We start from the raw sequence: 17,397 nt of genomic DNA, 5'->3' as shown, positions 1-17,397 counted from the left end.
AGCACCTTGGATGGTTCCTTTTAGGTTTGGACTGAAACCCATCCAGCTGCCACTGCTTCAGATGTAAGACCAGATCTTTGCAAGTGCTGCAGTCTGAAAGAGAGACTTCCCCTTTTCCTTCACATGTTTGCATTAATGCTCCAACATTTATACAACTTACCAGTAAACTGCTATTTAGGCAGCATCTTTCTATCACTGTTAATTGAGACCAAGAAACTGAGGGACAGCAGGAGAAACCATGGAGCAGTGTAATCCTGTGTTCACTTACCATCATGGATCATGCGATCCCTTCCCAAAACATTTTCCCTCTGTCCCCGGCTTCCTCCTTCTTCCTCCCTGGCTTCTTCTATGAGGAGTCAAGTGTACACTTGATTCCTTAGGGCTCTATTTCTCTGAGTTGCTGGCATGCTGCCAGCACACTGCTGGCACGCAGCCCCACTGAAAGTAGCCCTGTGTCATCTGATGGGTTCTGGGGGACTCTGGCAGCAGCATGCCACCAGGACAGAGAAACACAGAGAAGACCCTTCTAGACCTCAGTGGGTCATTAGACTAGTTCAACTTCAGGCAGCACATTTCAGGGTGATAAACAGAGGATTGGTACTGTCCTTTTCCCCTGCCAAAATCCATACTTTTCTGCTTTTAAAACTAGCATGAGAAAGCAAGCACTAAAGACTCTGAAGGTACCAGATCTCATCTGATCATGGGAGTTAAGAATGGAGATACTTGGTTAGTATTTGGATGAGATACCATCAAGGAACACAAGGCATTATAGACTAAGGTCCTCATCACAAAGGCCTATGTATTAGCCACACATCATGGAAAATCCTTGGGGTCCTGGTGGGGGAGGGGTGTGTGTGTGTGGAGAATCCGTCACTCTATGCCTTGCATCGCCCACCTTACCTTGACCCCCATCCCATGGGGGGAAGTATCACTGCCTGGCTTTCCCCATTGCTCCTAAAACAACATGGGAAACCTCCTGTGTTGCTGCAGTGGCAGAGTATGCCACTTGCTATCCTCTTTTGACATGGAGCCCTGCTGGAAGTACATGTGTACCATGCAATGGGTTCCAGACCATCTGATGAGGTTGTATATTTTAGAGGAAGGCAATAGCAAACCATCTCTGATTATACTTTGCTTAAGAAAGCCATACGAACCTTAAAGGAGTCACCATAAGTCAACAAGCAACTTGATGGTACATGAGAAAGCAGAATTTGTAGAAAGATTTAAGAAAGTTTAGTCATAATGACAGAGGTGTCATTGGACCCAAACTTCAAGCTGCATTAGAAGGAATGATTCTGAAAAGCATCTTGTGAAAAATGAAATCAAGAAACATAAGACAAAGAGGGTTTTGGGACTCAATCGACTTACTCTGCAAATGAAAGTGGTCTCAGATAATTATTCTTGGTGACTGTAAAACATACTATCTACAAGGAATGCTTTCCACATTGACCTTTCTGCCAGAATTTACTGCTGATCTGGAGAACTTCATACATTATAGAGGATTCTGAAGACATCATTATTTGTGAGATATACTGACCTACACAGTCTTTTAATTAAACATTGCAGGGGAATTATAGTGAAGGTGGCCAAATGATGTTCCAGGAAAACATGATTTATTGTTATTTTTGTAGCAGAAAACCTTTGAAAAATCTAAAGTTGCAGGATTATCTGCTAACATTATTTATTACTCTGGAAAACACTGTGATGTCTTTTTTTTATTTGGACATTTCTGCTATGCAATATGCTTAAGATGTCCACACAGTTTTGCTTTGCCCAAGTCCTTGTTTGGGATGCTTGGTGCACTTAAAACATTTACAGGTACACACCAAAGGTATGATTTCTGGGAATGTTAGAACTCTTTTCTTTAAGTGGCATGGTATACGTAAGCATATGCAGACTACATGGAACAGAAGGAGGGAACTCTTCATTAGACATTTTGAAGTAGGGATAAATTTTTCAGGTATACTGTTGCAATGGACATCCTACAGCAACAGGAGGGGAACTAGATGATCTTTGAAATACTGAATCTTCCACTTTTATGATCCTATGATTGCCAGAAATGTTCTCGTGCTGGCTGTAGTCTTTTTGGTGTGTTACAGTAGTTTTGGTGTGTCTCCCAGTTTTGCACAGTGTGGCAAAGGAAGACAGAAAAACCTACAGGCTCCCCAGTCTATTACTTCAGTGCCAAAGTTAATTCATGGTCTCAACACCTCAATGCATGTTCATTGTGTGTATCATTAAACATAACATAAAATTGCTTTACATTGTCAAAAATGTGGGCAGATTTCTCTTAATCTGTGCCTGCTCTTGCTATTTGCTCATAAAGCAGACCTTAGCCAGGATTCTTGTCTACATCACCAGTCTCATAAAGAACGGGTATGGACAAGCAACAGGTTGTGCCTGAGACAGTCAGCCCTGTCACATTCAAATGTCTATCCTGCTACAAGTCAATGGCAGCTTCTTGAAATCCACCTCCGACCCTGCCTTTGCAGCTGTTGTGGTTTAAATTCCCTCTCAGCTCAAGTTTCTCTCTCACAGACAAGGACAAAGGCACTACCAGCCATTCTTGCTGGGCAATCAATGAGCTTTTGTCCCCACCCAAGCACTAAAGCAACTTTGTCCTGAATAGGAGACACAAGAAGAAGAGCAGGAAAGCATGAATGGGTCCCAGTCCTGGGGAAAAGCCTTCGTAAACTACCTTGAGTCCCAAAGTTGGAAAAAGATATAAATAAATATAACAATAGTCAAATATAATGGCTCCATAGGTTACTCTATTAATGTGATGAAATACCATCCACTATCTGATACCTAATTGTAATGAGCAAACCATAATCTTTCCATCGGGTAAGTAAATTATAGAAATGCTGCTGACCCACCCCTGCAAAGCTCTTTAAGATTAGCAGATGAAAGTTGTCAGACATGGGTAAAGAACCATTGCTGTGAATTGCCCACAGTACAATTCCACACACTTTATTCCACTGAAGCTTCCAGTCTGCTTTTGCTGTCTTCCTTCCCTTCATCAATCACTCTGATTATTGTTGTTTTGTTTCCTCATAAACAATATACACTGACTAACCAACCACTTCAAATTCCTTTCAGAAAAGGATTTTCATCAAACTTTCCTTACACATTGATTTTTGTGTGTCATAAGTTCTTTGGAGCATGAATCTTAATGACCTTCCACAGATATTCAGCAAAATACTATGCTATTGGCAATCTCCAAAGATGTTGTTAAGAAAAGTTGTTGACCATTTATCCTCTGGTCTGACTTAAGAGGTGGGCATGAGATTGTGTACCTTCCTGTGAACATGGTTCCCAATATGATATGATGCTGTGAGGATTTATGGGTGCATCTACATGAGGCCTGCACAACCAGTGGCCCTCCAAATCTTTGGGAGTCCATCTCTCAAAAGTCCTAGCCAGCTTATCCAGTGGTCAGGAAGTCTGGGAGCTGAAGTCCAAAACACATGGAGGGATGCAAGTTGTGCAGATTATGTGCAGTTTGAGAACACCTTAATTGTCTTGACTAAATGATGTAAAATTCTGGGATTTGCGGTTTGGTAAGGCACCAACAGTCTTTGGCAGAGGAGACTGAAGACCTTGTACACTACAGCTCCCATGAATTCATAGCATTGAGCCATGGCAGTTAAAGTGGTATCAAGCTGCATTAATTCCACAGCATAGATGCATCTTGTGCTTCTCAGACATGATAAAAAGTTGAAATGAAAAAGGGTAACTTGCATCAATACTTCCAAAAGGGCAGGCAACTGCAGGAACTGTGCCCAAACTCTGTCCTATTAAGTCTTGCAAATACCAGGTCTCAGAGATCCACATTCAAGTCTGAGGAAGAAAATGGAGAGGTACTGGCTCTTTACAAGTCGAAACAATGTTTTACTTCTGTAATTTCTTTCTGGTTGCTTGGTTAATTCAGTGTTTCATATGATAAGGAAGTCTGTTTAATGTCTTATTATGTATTATCAGGAGATATGCTCCCTTGTGTTTTGTTTGGAAAATAGCTGCTTAGCATAACAAAATGAATTTCCTTAATTTCAGGTGTGTTCTAGGAAGCTAAGTTCAGCAGAAGGTATGTCAGGGTTGCATCCATGTTTTGCTCCTGAGGGGATATTCAATATTGGTGGTTGTTTGCTAGTAGGGTCCCAAAGGGGACTTTCAGCTATTTATTGTTGTGTCATAGCCTTCTTGCAGACCAAGTGAATTCCCATTATGGACCACTTATTATCCCAGCATCACATCAGCATTCTGGCAAATAACCTTCTTTGATTGATTTATTGGGAACTTTCTTGGCATTCTGATTTCACTTTGACTATTTTCAACTCCCACAAAATTACAGAGTGAAGGCAACAGCAGTAGTCCTGTGTAAAAGAGACTAAAGGTATTGAGTAAATTGAAAGAAGAATTCAATGCCTGTGTTGGCAAAGCTAACTTGTGTATACCTTCCCTTTTCTCCTTAGCATGTAGAGATTATAAACATGCTAATCCTGACTTGTGGCAAACCACTGTTTACTATTGGTCTAATTTCTGTGCACAAAGGAAAGAGGAAGTGTGAGCAGAAAAGAAGGAAGTACTTGAGCCTGAAGCTCATTTCTATGATTCAGAAGAAATTAATTTTCTCTAACTGGAAATTCAGAATGGAGGGTAATATCACCCTTCCCTAACTGCGCTTTTATCATCTTTGCAAGGCTTGCTTTCAAGAACATGTGGGATTTGCAGTTCAGCCAAAATGTTAAAGCTCTGCTTTGAACAAGTGGAAAAATTAGCCTAAACTCTATGTAAGCAGATTTAAAATTGCCGTGTTTTTTTTCTAAGAAAAATTTCAAAACTCTGTTTTAATGGGTTGTTTCCTTCAACCACTGTTCCCCAGACATTTTCTTTTAATTTTTACAGAAAAGTGGTGTTCTCCTTCATTACCCCCAAATAATCCGACTACTAGAAATCACCAAATATTTTGGAGAAGGGAAGACAATGCTTACAATAATAATGAACTGCGGCGTACATGGAAGCAGACAACAGTTGATGAATCCTAGCCATGCTTGTCTACTCAGAAACAAGTCTAACTGAACTTAAGGGGGCCTTCCACTTTAAAACTGTGGGGATCTAGCACACCCAGTAATGATTTCCAGATTTTATGTGGAAAGGGGGGGGAAAAGAGGTGGAGAGAAAACAGGAAAGAAGAAAGAAGATGACTAGTGTAAGTAAAAGTTGGGATATAAGGAGAAAGGTACAACAGAGAAATGTGGATAGGGAAGGAAAGAGAAGACAAATATAGGCAATACAATTGAGGAGGAGAAGAAGAGGAGGAGGAGGAAGAAGAAGAAACTATAAGCAAGAAGGTCAACTTGGCGAAGGAAGAAGAAGAGAGCAAGTAGAGATCTTCTGGGTAGACACTTCTTTCTAACCCACAACCCTCACAGGTATGAGACAGGAGAGAGATTAAATAAGGCATTCAATAAACATGTAATTAGGGGAAGCTTAATAGATGTTTGGAAAAGATACAAATTAGGGATGGAACCCAAAACACCCCTGTGGCTGAGGCCAATAGAAGCCATTGGGAGACCCATCTGCAAGGATGATGTCAGAACATATGGGGAACTACTTATCAGGTCCAATGGCCAATGGGCACTGAGGGGAAAAGACGAACTGGGTATTAAAGATTGGTTCCGACATAATCAATTATACGAAAGATTAAAAAAAGACAGGAAGAGGGGATTTGCTTCAAAAAAATCAGATCTGGAAACTATATTAGATAAGGGGGAAAAGGCTTAATAGCCAGATTATACAAATATATTCTACACTATAATTTGGAAGATAATCGTGTTAAAACCCCCATGATCTCATGGGCAAAAGATTTAGGGAGAAGCATAGATTTTGACATCTGGGAAAACCTGTGGAACAATGGATTTAAATTTACAGTGGCAGCTTCAATTAGAGATAATGTATATAAAATGTTCTACAGGTGCTACATAACTCCAGCCCTCCTAGCCAAAATGGACAATTCACAAACAGGTTCCTGTTGGAGGTGCAAAAGAAAAAAAGGGACTTTCTTTCACGTATGGTGGTCGTGCGAACTGGTGCAGATCTATTGGAAAAGAATAATAAAGGAAACAAATAAAATGATTTACAACAAAGTAAAAAAGAACCCAGGGATGTGCCTATTAGGGATATTCAGAGATAGATTAAAACAACCAGAGAGAGAAATTTGTTTGTACAGCTTTGCGGCTGCACGCATTACATTTGTCAAAGATTGGAAAGGGGAGAAAATATTAAGCATCAAAGATTGGAAGGATAAACTATGGGATTATGCACAGATGGCTAAGATTTCTAGCAATTTGAAATATGAAAATAATGAAATATTTGAAAGAAACTGGAAGCTGGCCTTAGCATACTTGACGGGAGAGCTAAAGAAATAAAAACAAGAGGAATGTATTTAATTAGAAGTACAGAGGGTTAAATAAGTTGTGCATAAATCCTGCGTGGATTAGTGACGGAAGTCAAGGTGGTGGGTAGCACTGGGGGTGGGTGGAGGGGTAACTGTATGGAGGGTTGTTTGTGTATGTGTGTTTGTTTGTGTAGGTGTATATTTTTGCAACATATATGGTTGGTGTATTATTTTTTCGAAATAAAATTTAAATTAAAAAAAAAGTAAAATAATAATAATAATAATAATAATAATAATAATAATAATAAAGACACAGGACTTTCTTGGTGGCTACATCCAGGCACTGGAACTTCCTTCCTAGAGAAGCTGAACTGGTGCCCTCCCTGCTATCCTTCTGTAGGCAAGCAGTGTCTTTTTTGTTTGTTTTAGCAGGCCTGTGATAGCTCAGGAGGAAAAGGGCATTTTCTTTTTAATTGTCTTAGTTCAGCAAACATCCATTATCCACACATGACTAAGAAGACTCACAATGTTTGAATGTAGACACAATGTGGCTTTTGCGGGGTGGGGAGAGAAAGGATAAGGCAGTAGTGAAGTGTCAAGTTGGTATTATTTTAACAATCAAAGACTAGCTTCACCTTGGAAAAGGAAGAGAGGAATTCTGTGTTCTGGTAGCAGTCTCTTCTAGTTCTCACCATAGTTGGCCAATTCATTCTGCAACTCATTGTTCCAGAGAGACAAAAACAAGCACCTAGTGCTAAGACAAAAGCAGGACGTGTTTGCCCGTTTTAGTAGAAAGAACAGAAAGAAGTATACAGTCAGAGCCTATTACAAGGACTGCCTTAAGTCTTGCAATCCCAGCTTTCCCCTCAGGAGAGGGTGGTAAGTGATATTAGTTCATTTGGTGGAGGAAAACAGACACAGCACAAGTCTGCACTTGACTCATGCTGTTGCGCCGTCACCACTGCTGTTTGTATCCCAGGTGTCTTGGTTTTTCTGGCAACTGACACAATTCTTTTCCAGGGGAGGCTGGGGGCCAAAGCAACAGGTGTACATGTTTTCTAAACTCATACAATCAGCTTTGGTCCGAGGTGTATTAATCCATTTTTCTCCCTAAATGGAGTACCAGGAGGAGGAGAACAACAAAATCCAGACCCTCAACTTTATCTGCCCGTAGTCTTGAAGCATACATTGTGTACTTTGCCTCAAGATTTCCTTTTTTCTTGATAACTCAATTCTGATATCAAAACCAGGCTGAAGAGGGTGGAGTGGCAGGATTAAACTATCAGTGCTTCTGAGGTAATGTAGGAGGACAGCAGCTTTACTACCACTTTGTATATTTCATTTAGTGTTAAAAAATAAATCCCATTGACTCCTTTCTTGCTGCTAAAGTGTCGTCATTGTTTTGGCCCTGATTCAATTCAGTTATCTGAATTGCAGAATCCCTCAGTTTATCTTCCTTTCCCCCTTGCTCCTGTTTTCTTTATAGCAGATGTTCGATGTGAATCCTCAACTATTCTCCTTGTAGCATAGCCTGGAGACAATGCTGGGTTATTTCTCATAGAAATTCAGTACTACTGAGCCAAGGTGTCAGCTACGTTCTGGGAACAAATCCACCAGTGTAAAATCAGCCAGGCTTGGCAAGCGCTTAAATATACTACCTTTCAATGTGCAAGTTAAGTCTCGTGTACAAGACCTGCGGTTGGCCACACCCAGTCACAGGCCTGGGAACCACCCTCCAGTTTCCTAGCATTGAAGGAAACTCATACAACTAAAGCTGCAAATGGCTGCTGAAAAACACCTATCAGTACAAAGTGTGCATCCTCCCAAGCTGATGTCTACTTGAATTAATATATCATAGCTCATCTAGTGTAAACTACAAATGGGATTGCAACTGGCTTTCCACATAATAAATAAACTTTATTTATATCTCATCCCCTCTCCCCAAAGGGACTTGGGGCAGCTTGCAACACAAAAGCAATATACATAATATCAAACAAAAGGCTGTAAATCAAAAACAAAACACAATTAATTAAGGATAAAACAATAAACGTAGTTAAATGTAGTTAAAAACAGCTCAGGGGACTATAATTTCCCCCACTACATGGGAAACATTATAAGAATGGCCTATCCACTCATGCCAATCTCCTAAGAGCAGCTTTCTTTACCCCATACCCTCCAGATATATTAGACTACAGTGCCCTTTATCTCTGGTTAGAGGAACCATATTGGCTGAAGATTACAATTGCAATAGTTACTGGTCTGGAGAGCACCCATAAGAACTATTCTTCCATATTTTTAAAGGACATGATTTTGACCTAGGTAGTGATTTGAAGAACAACCAAACTTATCTTTGCATGTTTAACTGTAATTTTTGTTTGCACAATATTATAATCTCTTAACATCTGTTAGGTAACACTGCATAACTTTCAGATACATGATGTCTTCTGATGTTTGGTTCCAGGAACCCCATGGATACCAAAATGCACGGATACTCAAGTCCCATTATATAGAATAACGTAGTAAGATGGTGTCCCTTCTCTAAAATTGTGAACTTTTTGAATATTTTCTTTATTTATTTGGATTACTTTCAAGTCATGGATTATTGAATCAGTGGGTGCAACATCCAAGGATATGGAGGACCAACTGTGTATTCAAGTGTAATAGATTCACTTGTCCAATAATTCACAACCTTAATCAAACCATGCCTTTTTGAAAAGCTGGAAGAGACTTCTAATGGTTTCTATACCTGTCAAATATATGACAATGCAGTGTTGCAGTCATCCTGCAAAATGTCAGTAAACAATCTGTGGCAATTCCTCAATAAGCCTTCATCTGCGAGCAGCCTAAATCCTTCACAATTACGAATGGTTAGTATTGGTTTTAGTAGTCTTTCTGTGCTTTTGTTCACAACACCCATTCAGTGGCACCAGCACAGATCACTTAGCTCCAGCATAATGGTTGGAATCCTAGATCACACTGGCAAAGCATAAAACTCTTATCAGGGATACTTTTGTGTCATCTGCCTTCATGCACATGTTTATTGCTCTAGCACCAGTTTACCCCTCTTGCCTATTTAGTGGCAGAAAAAGATTATGTTCGAGCTACAAGGAAATGATCTTATCCTCCCAGAGCTCAAGAGGACCTCCAGGAGGCCCAGAGTGTGCCTCCTTCCTACAGCTAGCCACTCAGACAGCCATTGGCATTAAATGGGTATGGAGGTCACCCTGGCAGTGAATCACTAAGCAAAAAGCATGAGGTTCATTGCAGATGGAAGTGTTGAATACCTGTGTTTACAATGACCACTAACAGACACATGGACATGTAATTGGACAGTAGGTTGTAAGTCACCAACAAGATTCCAGTTCATCCATTGTGATGTTTTGAACTTTCCAAACTGAAGTGAAAAACGGATTTCATGCCCTGCACAAATGATAGAGAAAATTGTAACCATGTAAGCCAAGTAGCATTCTTTACCAAAGGGAGCAGTGTCTGAGTGACTATAACCTGAGTAGGAGAGGTTGGCAGGGAAATAAATGGTTATTGTAAATGTCTGCAGTAAATGAATGTTGTAAATGTCTGTTTAAGTAACAGACATTTACAACAATCATTTACCGCATCAGGTTTTAAAAGTGCAAATTTTAAAATGGATTGTTTAAAGCACACACCTCAAGTTAGTATTTCTGACAAATACATACCACTGGGCCGTAACTTTTGACAATGTTTATTCTGCCACCAGTGTGGCAACCTATTTTCAACTTTCCTCCTTTCCCCCTATCATTTTTTCCTATAGCAGCTCCTCCTCTTTTCCCAGTGCAAAAAAAGGAGTCTGGGAGGAGCCATATCTAATTTAATATCTCCTCGCACTATTAGCAACTGCAGTCTTGCTCTGATCTCTTCTGGCTTTTTGCTGCTTGGCACTACAAAATACAGAGAAAATGCAGTACTACATGCACACAGGGAAGAAGTGATGAACAGGAATCTTGTGTTTATTTATATCTTAGAAACAACACACTAAAAGTAATGCTATTATCTCTTTTTCTCCAAGGCTCAAAGTTGCTATTTTCCAAAATTCATTCAAAATGAGGCAAATTATAGGGATAATGTAGAATGAGTCATGTTTATTCAAAATTGCAGAAACATTATTTTGGATCTCATTATAACAATAAAGATAACGTCTAATGAGCAAGGTCATGCTTTATAAAAGTAATAATTTCATGTTCTGACTTTATCTTTCTCTAACTGTTGATAACTCATCACTGAGAGCTTAGTCTTACATCAAAGAAAATAGTAGTGCAGCTTTATCCTGCTTTGGCCAGAGCACATATGGAATAGTGTGTCCAATTCTGGGAATCACAATTCATAAGGACATAGACATGCTGGAATGAGTCCAGGGAAGAGTGACCAAGATAATTAATAGTGAGTTTGTTTTCTCCTGCTCCAGAGACTAGAGAGAAAATCATTGCATACAGTGTGATAGTTTAAAATTGCTAACCATATAGATATGATATACCTCAGACAGTTGTGATCCCAGAACCCAAAATGTTTTCATTGCATGCATCCTCCGTGTTTGACTGAGTCACACTGAGGCCTCACTGAAAAATGGGTGCACAAGTTCACAAGGAAGAAATTAATTCTAAATTTTAGAGGAGGAGACCACACTGAAGCATTATGTTAGATTTTTAGCAGGACATCATCAGTATTTTCAACTAGCTGTGCATAGAGTTTCTAAGCTTTCCTTCCAAAAACCTTTGTACAGTAATAGGTTCAAGACCTTACTCTCTTGCCTGTCCACTCAAGTTGTCACTTCATGAAAACTTCTGCAACTGGGGTCAGAATGTGAACAGTTTGGATTGGAGAATTGATTAATTTCCCCTAATAATCTTTTGAATGCTTTGAAAGGAGGTCAATATCACTCACTGAAGGACACTATAATCTGCATAATGGGTGGGTACACAAGATGCATTTAGATTAGAGGAACCAAAGACCACTGTGCTGAGAAGGATGTAAACATGTTGCAATAGGACATGTACATGAATGGGGGGCATGGAGAGCAGCCGCACTGTCACATATGAGGCTAAAAGGGCATTTTTATTTCACAATTTAACTTTGCAGTGGATTTAATAGAGCTCATAAAAGTGATGCCTTGTTTGTCCCAGTAAGGGGGATGTGAAGAAAAATGCAGATAATTCAGTTAAGGATGCTGCTAGATAGGTTTTTGCTTCTTGTGCAAGATACTCCTTTCTATATCTTCCACTGCTCTTCCACCTCTCACAGTGCACCTCATAGTGAGCTTTCATGGTTGATCTTCCAAAGATAATTGCAGCTATCTCTTTGTCGTTTATTCAGGTGAAACTGCTGTCAAACATTATTTTATCATCTCAGGCAGTCACTTGCTATGGACAGATAGACAAGCTGCGAGGCAATATGCTTAAGGCAAAGCCTGAAATAATTACTTTCTTGGATTATGGTTTTCAGAATCCATCAGCCAAGAGTCTTGCTGGCTGGGTTTTTTTTGGGGGGGGGGGGGGATTTAATTGTAGTGTTTAGAAAAGTAATTTTATTATCCTTTGATTATCAGGGTTATGTTTAAAAAGGTTAGACAAAATTCCATTGCCTCTTCTCTCTTCCTAGACAATTTTCCTGGGGCCAATCTGGCTTGGCAAATGTTGTGTTGGCCACTGTAGAGGCAGGAGGAAGTCCTGACAGTCCAACAGCGCTGAACCTGGCCCAACACTGCCAGAAGACCACCCTTTCCACCCCCCCCCCCACACTATTCTCTTTGTCACAGCAGCCAGCAAGTGTGACACGTGTTGTGTCAGTTGCTTATTGTATGGAGTGATGTCAGCTTGAGCGCTAGAGCAATGTCAGGGCAGAGAGAGGAGGAATCACCTGTCCCCCTCTCTATATTCTCTCTTATCACCCTGTCACTCCAGTGAGCATCACTCCAGGCAACAAGTGACTGGCATCAACCATGTTGTGCCTCTGGCAGCTGCAACTAGGAGAACAGTCGGGTCACAGCTGAAGACAGCAAAGAAGAGCCAGACTCTGAGACATGGTCACCATGGGTAGCATATATGTACTATGCCAAGGAAAATCTATTAAACTCAGATGGATCTACTACCACTGGGACCTTAGGACTTGTAGTTTTGTGATATAACTTTGGTGCTCTGACAGATTTCTAAATAATCTTAACGAAACTGCCATTCATAGTTGGGTGAGGAAAAATTGAGCTTCCAGTATGCACTCAGTATGAGAGACTGGGATTTTCTATCTGAATTCCACTAGTGCCGATTTTACAGGATTCTGTGTTGTTTTTCCATTCTACCACATTGAATGAAACATGAATTGCTTTCTATAAATGTAGCCTCCCTCTCTGATTCTTGGTAAAGGGGGAATTCCGCAGGAAATCTATGTCAAGAGCTTCAGAAGAAGCTGTATCTTAACAAACCAGTTAGGCCACCCTCTCTTGCAGGGAAACATGAATTTAGTAATTACGGTTCATCAGATGACATAAGTGTAGACAGTTCTAGGTGTTTCACTTTGTGTATCACACCCCACACACAACTTTGAGTGATTTTAGACTTTATAAACAGGACATCTTTATTGTGTTTAGAAAAAAAACTGCTATTTCAATTGTATGTATGGCCACTGTGAAAGACTACTTGATGATAAATTGCTGGTGGTTTTCAGGAAAGTTTTCAAAAATGTGATAAAATAGAATAATTTTAGTAAATTCCTTGGACCATTCCTGAACACTTTTGCTACCAAATTCATTACCAACTTCCAGCTATGATGCAATCCCAACTATTATCAAACTTGGCTAGACTTCCAGCATACTATTTAAACTGGCCCATCTCCGCCAGAGTTAAACCATAGATCTGAGATTCTGAGGTATTTGGTCAAGGATTTGTCTTACTCTTTCTTTACATGTGCCCTCTAACACAGCCATACACCAGCACTAAAATCTGAGCCAGAGCATAAATATCAGAACAGCAGATGGAAAATCTGGATTCTGGATAATTCTCATGCTTCTTGGGAATAAGGCATTTTTCTCTTTCTTCTCCTGGGAGACCCATCTATATTGAGAACAATATGAGGATGCTGGGCTAAATGGGAACTAGAGAGGACTCCTATACCTTTAATGGTTATGTAGAAGAGGGAATTTCAGTACATCTTGACTGTTGACTGGTTGAGCATCAAGCCACACCTGCGGAAGTTTCTTTTTCTTCACACCCATTAAAGAGACAGAAGCCCTAGACAGATGGCTAGTTAAAAGTCTTGGTATGAACATAAGAGCTACCATGAGAAGGAAGCAGGCCTTGGGAAAAGACACTCAGTAGCTCTGATGAATGGATGTATTTATAATAGCTTTAATGAATAAACCACCACACCTTTGCTACGCCAGTAAGGATGGAGGATCTGCCCTTGATCCCACCCTTCCCTAATGATGATAATGGATGATGGCTCCAAATCCATTTACTCCAGCAGAAGCCTCTGCCCAACAGGAGACTCAGATGTTGCCAAGGGTGTGGAAGGAGTGCACAGCGCAAACAAGTCCTTCAGTGCCACACCCATCGCAATAGCCTCTGGCACATGACTTACAAAACATGCAACAGTCAATTTCTTTGAAGAGCACCGGCTCATTGTGCAATCTTTTTCTGCTTAATTAATATTTGCCAGGCTGTTCCTGAGCATATTTGATGGCAGGCACTATCACACATTTTGCAGGCAACAGGCATTCCCACTCTTCTTTAGCTCCTTCTCCCCTGCTTTCACCAATTAAGATTGGATGGGAAGTGTAATCCTAGACTGGACCAGCCTCCCTTACTGAATTAGTGCCTGTTGTATAGTACATAAAGGCACAAATTGGCAACTGTATAAAATATCCACACTCCTTGCTACATTGCTGTGGTCTCTTCTTCTTTTTATATTCCTTAGCCTTGAAACTAAGTGTTTTATGCACTCCCCAAAATAGTCCTATGAAATACATTATTAATATATATCTTTTTTGTATGAGTATTGAGGCCCAGAAAGAAAGTTTTTCCTCTCTCCAGAGAGAGCTTAGAATTCAGCAGTGTTGCAAACCCAAGTTCTCCTAGTTTTTCCTCTTGACATTCAGAGAAAGCTCATAATTCACTCTGTGGCAAACTACTCCCTAGACTTATAGTCTCTATTTTAAAATGCATTTATAATTTATTGAACCAGATTTTACAGCATTTTCACCTACAAAAGCTATTTGCCATGGTAAGAGTTTGCAGTGAGGACATTTAAGATCAAGTGAAATTTCACAAGTGAAATATGAATGCAATATTCCTGCTTCTTGGCAGGGGGTTGGACTGGATGGCCCATGAGGTCTCTTCCAACTCTTTGATTCTATGATTCTATGATTCTATGATTCACTGGACTCTGTTAGCACTTTCATGCTTTACTATTACTCTTGAAATGGAAGAACCACAAGAAAGCACTTTCTGACATCTTTAATGTGGCATATACTCTTGTGACCTTGTCAATTTCTATGGACCTAGTGTTGACTTCAAAGTGGCAGATGATCATACATATAAGGAAGAGTGGAATTGTCAACAATAGGTTCCTAGGGAAATTAAATTAGTCAATCAATACCATTTAAGTGTGCAAACTGCAAACTTTTTCTTTCATCTCAAAAAACCCCTGTATTCCTTTAGAGTCTTTAAAAAGTCGAGGAAATCAAACCATAGGTCAATCTGGTTTCACATTACCTTCTGCCTCTGGGACACAGACAAGTAGAGTAAGAAGACAATGCCACCTGCGATTGTTTGTCAGAGCTCTCAAAAGTTGGGTTGTTGTAGGTTTTTCGGGCTATATGGCCATGTTCTAGAAGCATTCACAACCTCTGAGGATGCTTGCCATAGATGCAGGTGAAATGTCAGGAGATGATGCTTCTAGAACATGGCCATATAGCCCAAAAAACCCACAACAACCCAGTGATTCCAGCCATGAAAGCCTTCGACAATACTCTAAAAAGTTACTTTTTTGGACTGCCCACAGAATTCCCCAGGTAGCATGGTTATTATACTAGATGTTGAATTTTAGGATTTATTGTTCAAAAGATAACTTGTCCAAGCTCTGCTGTTTGTCCCCAAACTGAAGAAGACATGGACTTAGCAGTCCCACGAAATGATCTCAGCTAAAAGCAACTATCACATTTATTCTTGTCCCCAAAGGTATCGATTCTTTTTTATAAAGTCACTAAACTAGTGGTCATTACCATATTTCACAGTAGTTAAGTCCAGCAATTTAATGATACATTGTATCTAGAGGAAGAGACTGGACAGGAATTGGAGACTTTCTCACCAATTACATTTAGGTGTGATATGAGATTCTGTACATCCAGGTTCAGGTCGGACATTACCAATTTGCATGGGCTCTTGATTGATTCACCCAGAAAAATAGCAAGAACACAGATAATGTGAAAATAAAAAGAGATTTCTCACTATGGTCTTCACTCTGGTTGCAAGCCATTTTATGAGCTAAAGGTGCCTGGTTGGCCTGCATTATAGCTTACAAGACAACTAAGATAGATCATGTTCTGTTCAATCCCAGGAATTTGTACTCAGATATAAAGCTCAGAGTGGCTTGTTGCTGGCTAAAACTACCTCACATTGCAGTTCTTATGCTCTTCAGCAAGATATTTGTCAATCCTGCCTCTATTTCCAACAAAACAGGTATATCCAATTCCCATTGGAACTATGCTTTCTATCTGGGTCAGAGTCAAATAAATATAATACACAGCAGCCCAGGACTTGGTTGCAGTATCCCATCACTATCTAACTTAACATCTAATTATCAGCCTGTCCAAGAAGGAAAGAAAACAAGAGGTCAGAAGGAAAGAAAGAGACAGAAAGAGAGAGGAAGGAACACAAGCAAACAAACAAACAAACATACTGTGCTGGGCATCCTGGACCGTTTGTTCCCTTGCAGCATCTGTTCAGAGGCGATGGAGGCCATATCCCACGTGCCTTGGCCGAGGGCAGTTGAGGACCCAGAGGCTCTTGTTGGAGCAGATATTCCCGTCTGCAACCACCTGAGACAATTAAATTCTCACTGTTTAGTCACTGTCAGTCCTATGAAAGGGCTGGGCTGGGATCTAAAACCAAGCCCCACCCACTGATGTTACCCAACCGGTTCATTTTCCTTCATTGTTGATTTATATTTTTTTTTAAAAAAAGGGAAGAAGGAAAGAAAACCTAAAGCCAAGAGAAGTTTGTTTCCTGTGTGGAATTAGCAATGGAATTTATCTTGCAGAGCAGTAGCTAGTGGCTCAATACGAGGTGAAGTAATCTTGGCCATAATTTTGTCTTGCTTCTTGCAACCCAGACCTTGCTAAGGTTTGGAGATGGAGAAGCATAGGTCTACTCTGCAGATGATCCCTGCCAACTTTTCCATCTAAGACTACCTTAAATCACTGGTTGAATTTCAACCTTGTCATAACTGGGCAGGGCTGAGATAATGATAAATAAATAAATATTGTGCTGGATTATGAAGGTGCTGAATCACGACTGTACCACCAGAAACAAGACTTTTACTTCCTCCACTCTGTCCCTGCTGGGAGGAGTGTTCAGCTGGCTTTGCCTTCTTTTCACATTTTGCATCTCTAAGATTTCTTTCTTTTCTTTTTTTATGGTCTTGCTTTATCTTTGTTGTTCAGCCACACTATTTCATGTGCCAGGAGTTGAAGGGAAATGGGAGAGGAGGGACAGAGAAAAGTCACAATACGTCTTAAAACTCTTTGCCACCTTCACAATTATATAGTAGAAACCAGTGTGTTGTAGGAGAATTTGTATGGGCTGCTTCTTCTTGTATTTTTAAAATTCCATACTAATAAAACATGCAATACTTCTAATCATAAATGAAAGATAGCTATGATTTGTCAGGTTGTTGTTGTTGTTCATTCGTTCAGTCGTCTCCGACTCTTCGTGACCTCATGGACCAGCCTACGCCAGATCTCCCTGTCGGCCGTTACC

At 40.2% G+C, this 17,397-nt stretch overlaps 1 protein-coding gene across 1 annotated transcript in view; it reads right to left on the bottom strand.

The window, feature by feature from the left end:
• PKP3 (plakophilin 3) overlaps positions 1–16,483 on the bottom strand; it is an 81,208-nt gene extending 64,725 nt beyond the window's left edge. The window contains exon 1 of the mRNA XM_067462570.1: positions 16,319–16,483. Within this exon, the coding sequence (XP_067318671.1) occupies positions 16,319–16,381 (63 nt within the window). The 5' untranslated portion in view covers positions 16,382–16,483. The remainder of the gene's footprint in view (positions 1–16,318) is intronic.
• Between the last annotated feature and the right edge of the window lie 914 nt (positions 16,484–17,397).

Source organism: Anolis sagrei, chromosome 1 (genome assembly GCF_037176765.1).
Source record: "Anolis sagrei isolate rAnoSag1 chromosome 1, rAnoSag1.mat, whole genome shotgun sequence".
NCBI lineage: Eukaryota > Metazoa > Chordata > Lepidosauria > Squamata > Dactyloidae > Anolis > Anolis sagrei.
The sequence above is the reverse complement of the archived record's forward strand: the minus strand, read 5'-3'. Positions and strand labels throughout refer to the sequence as shown.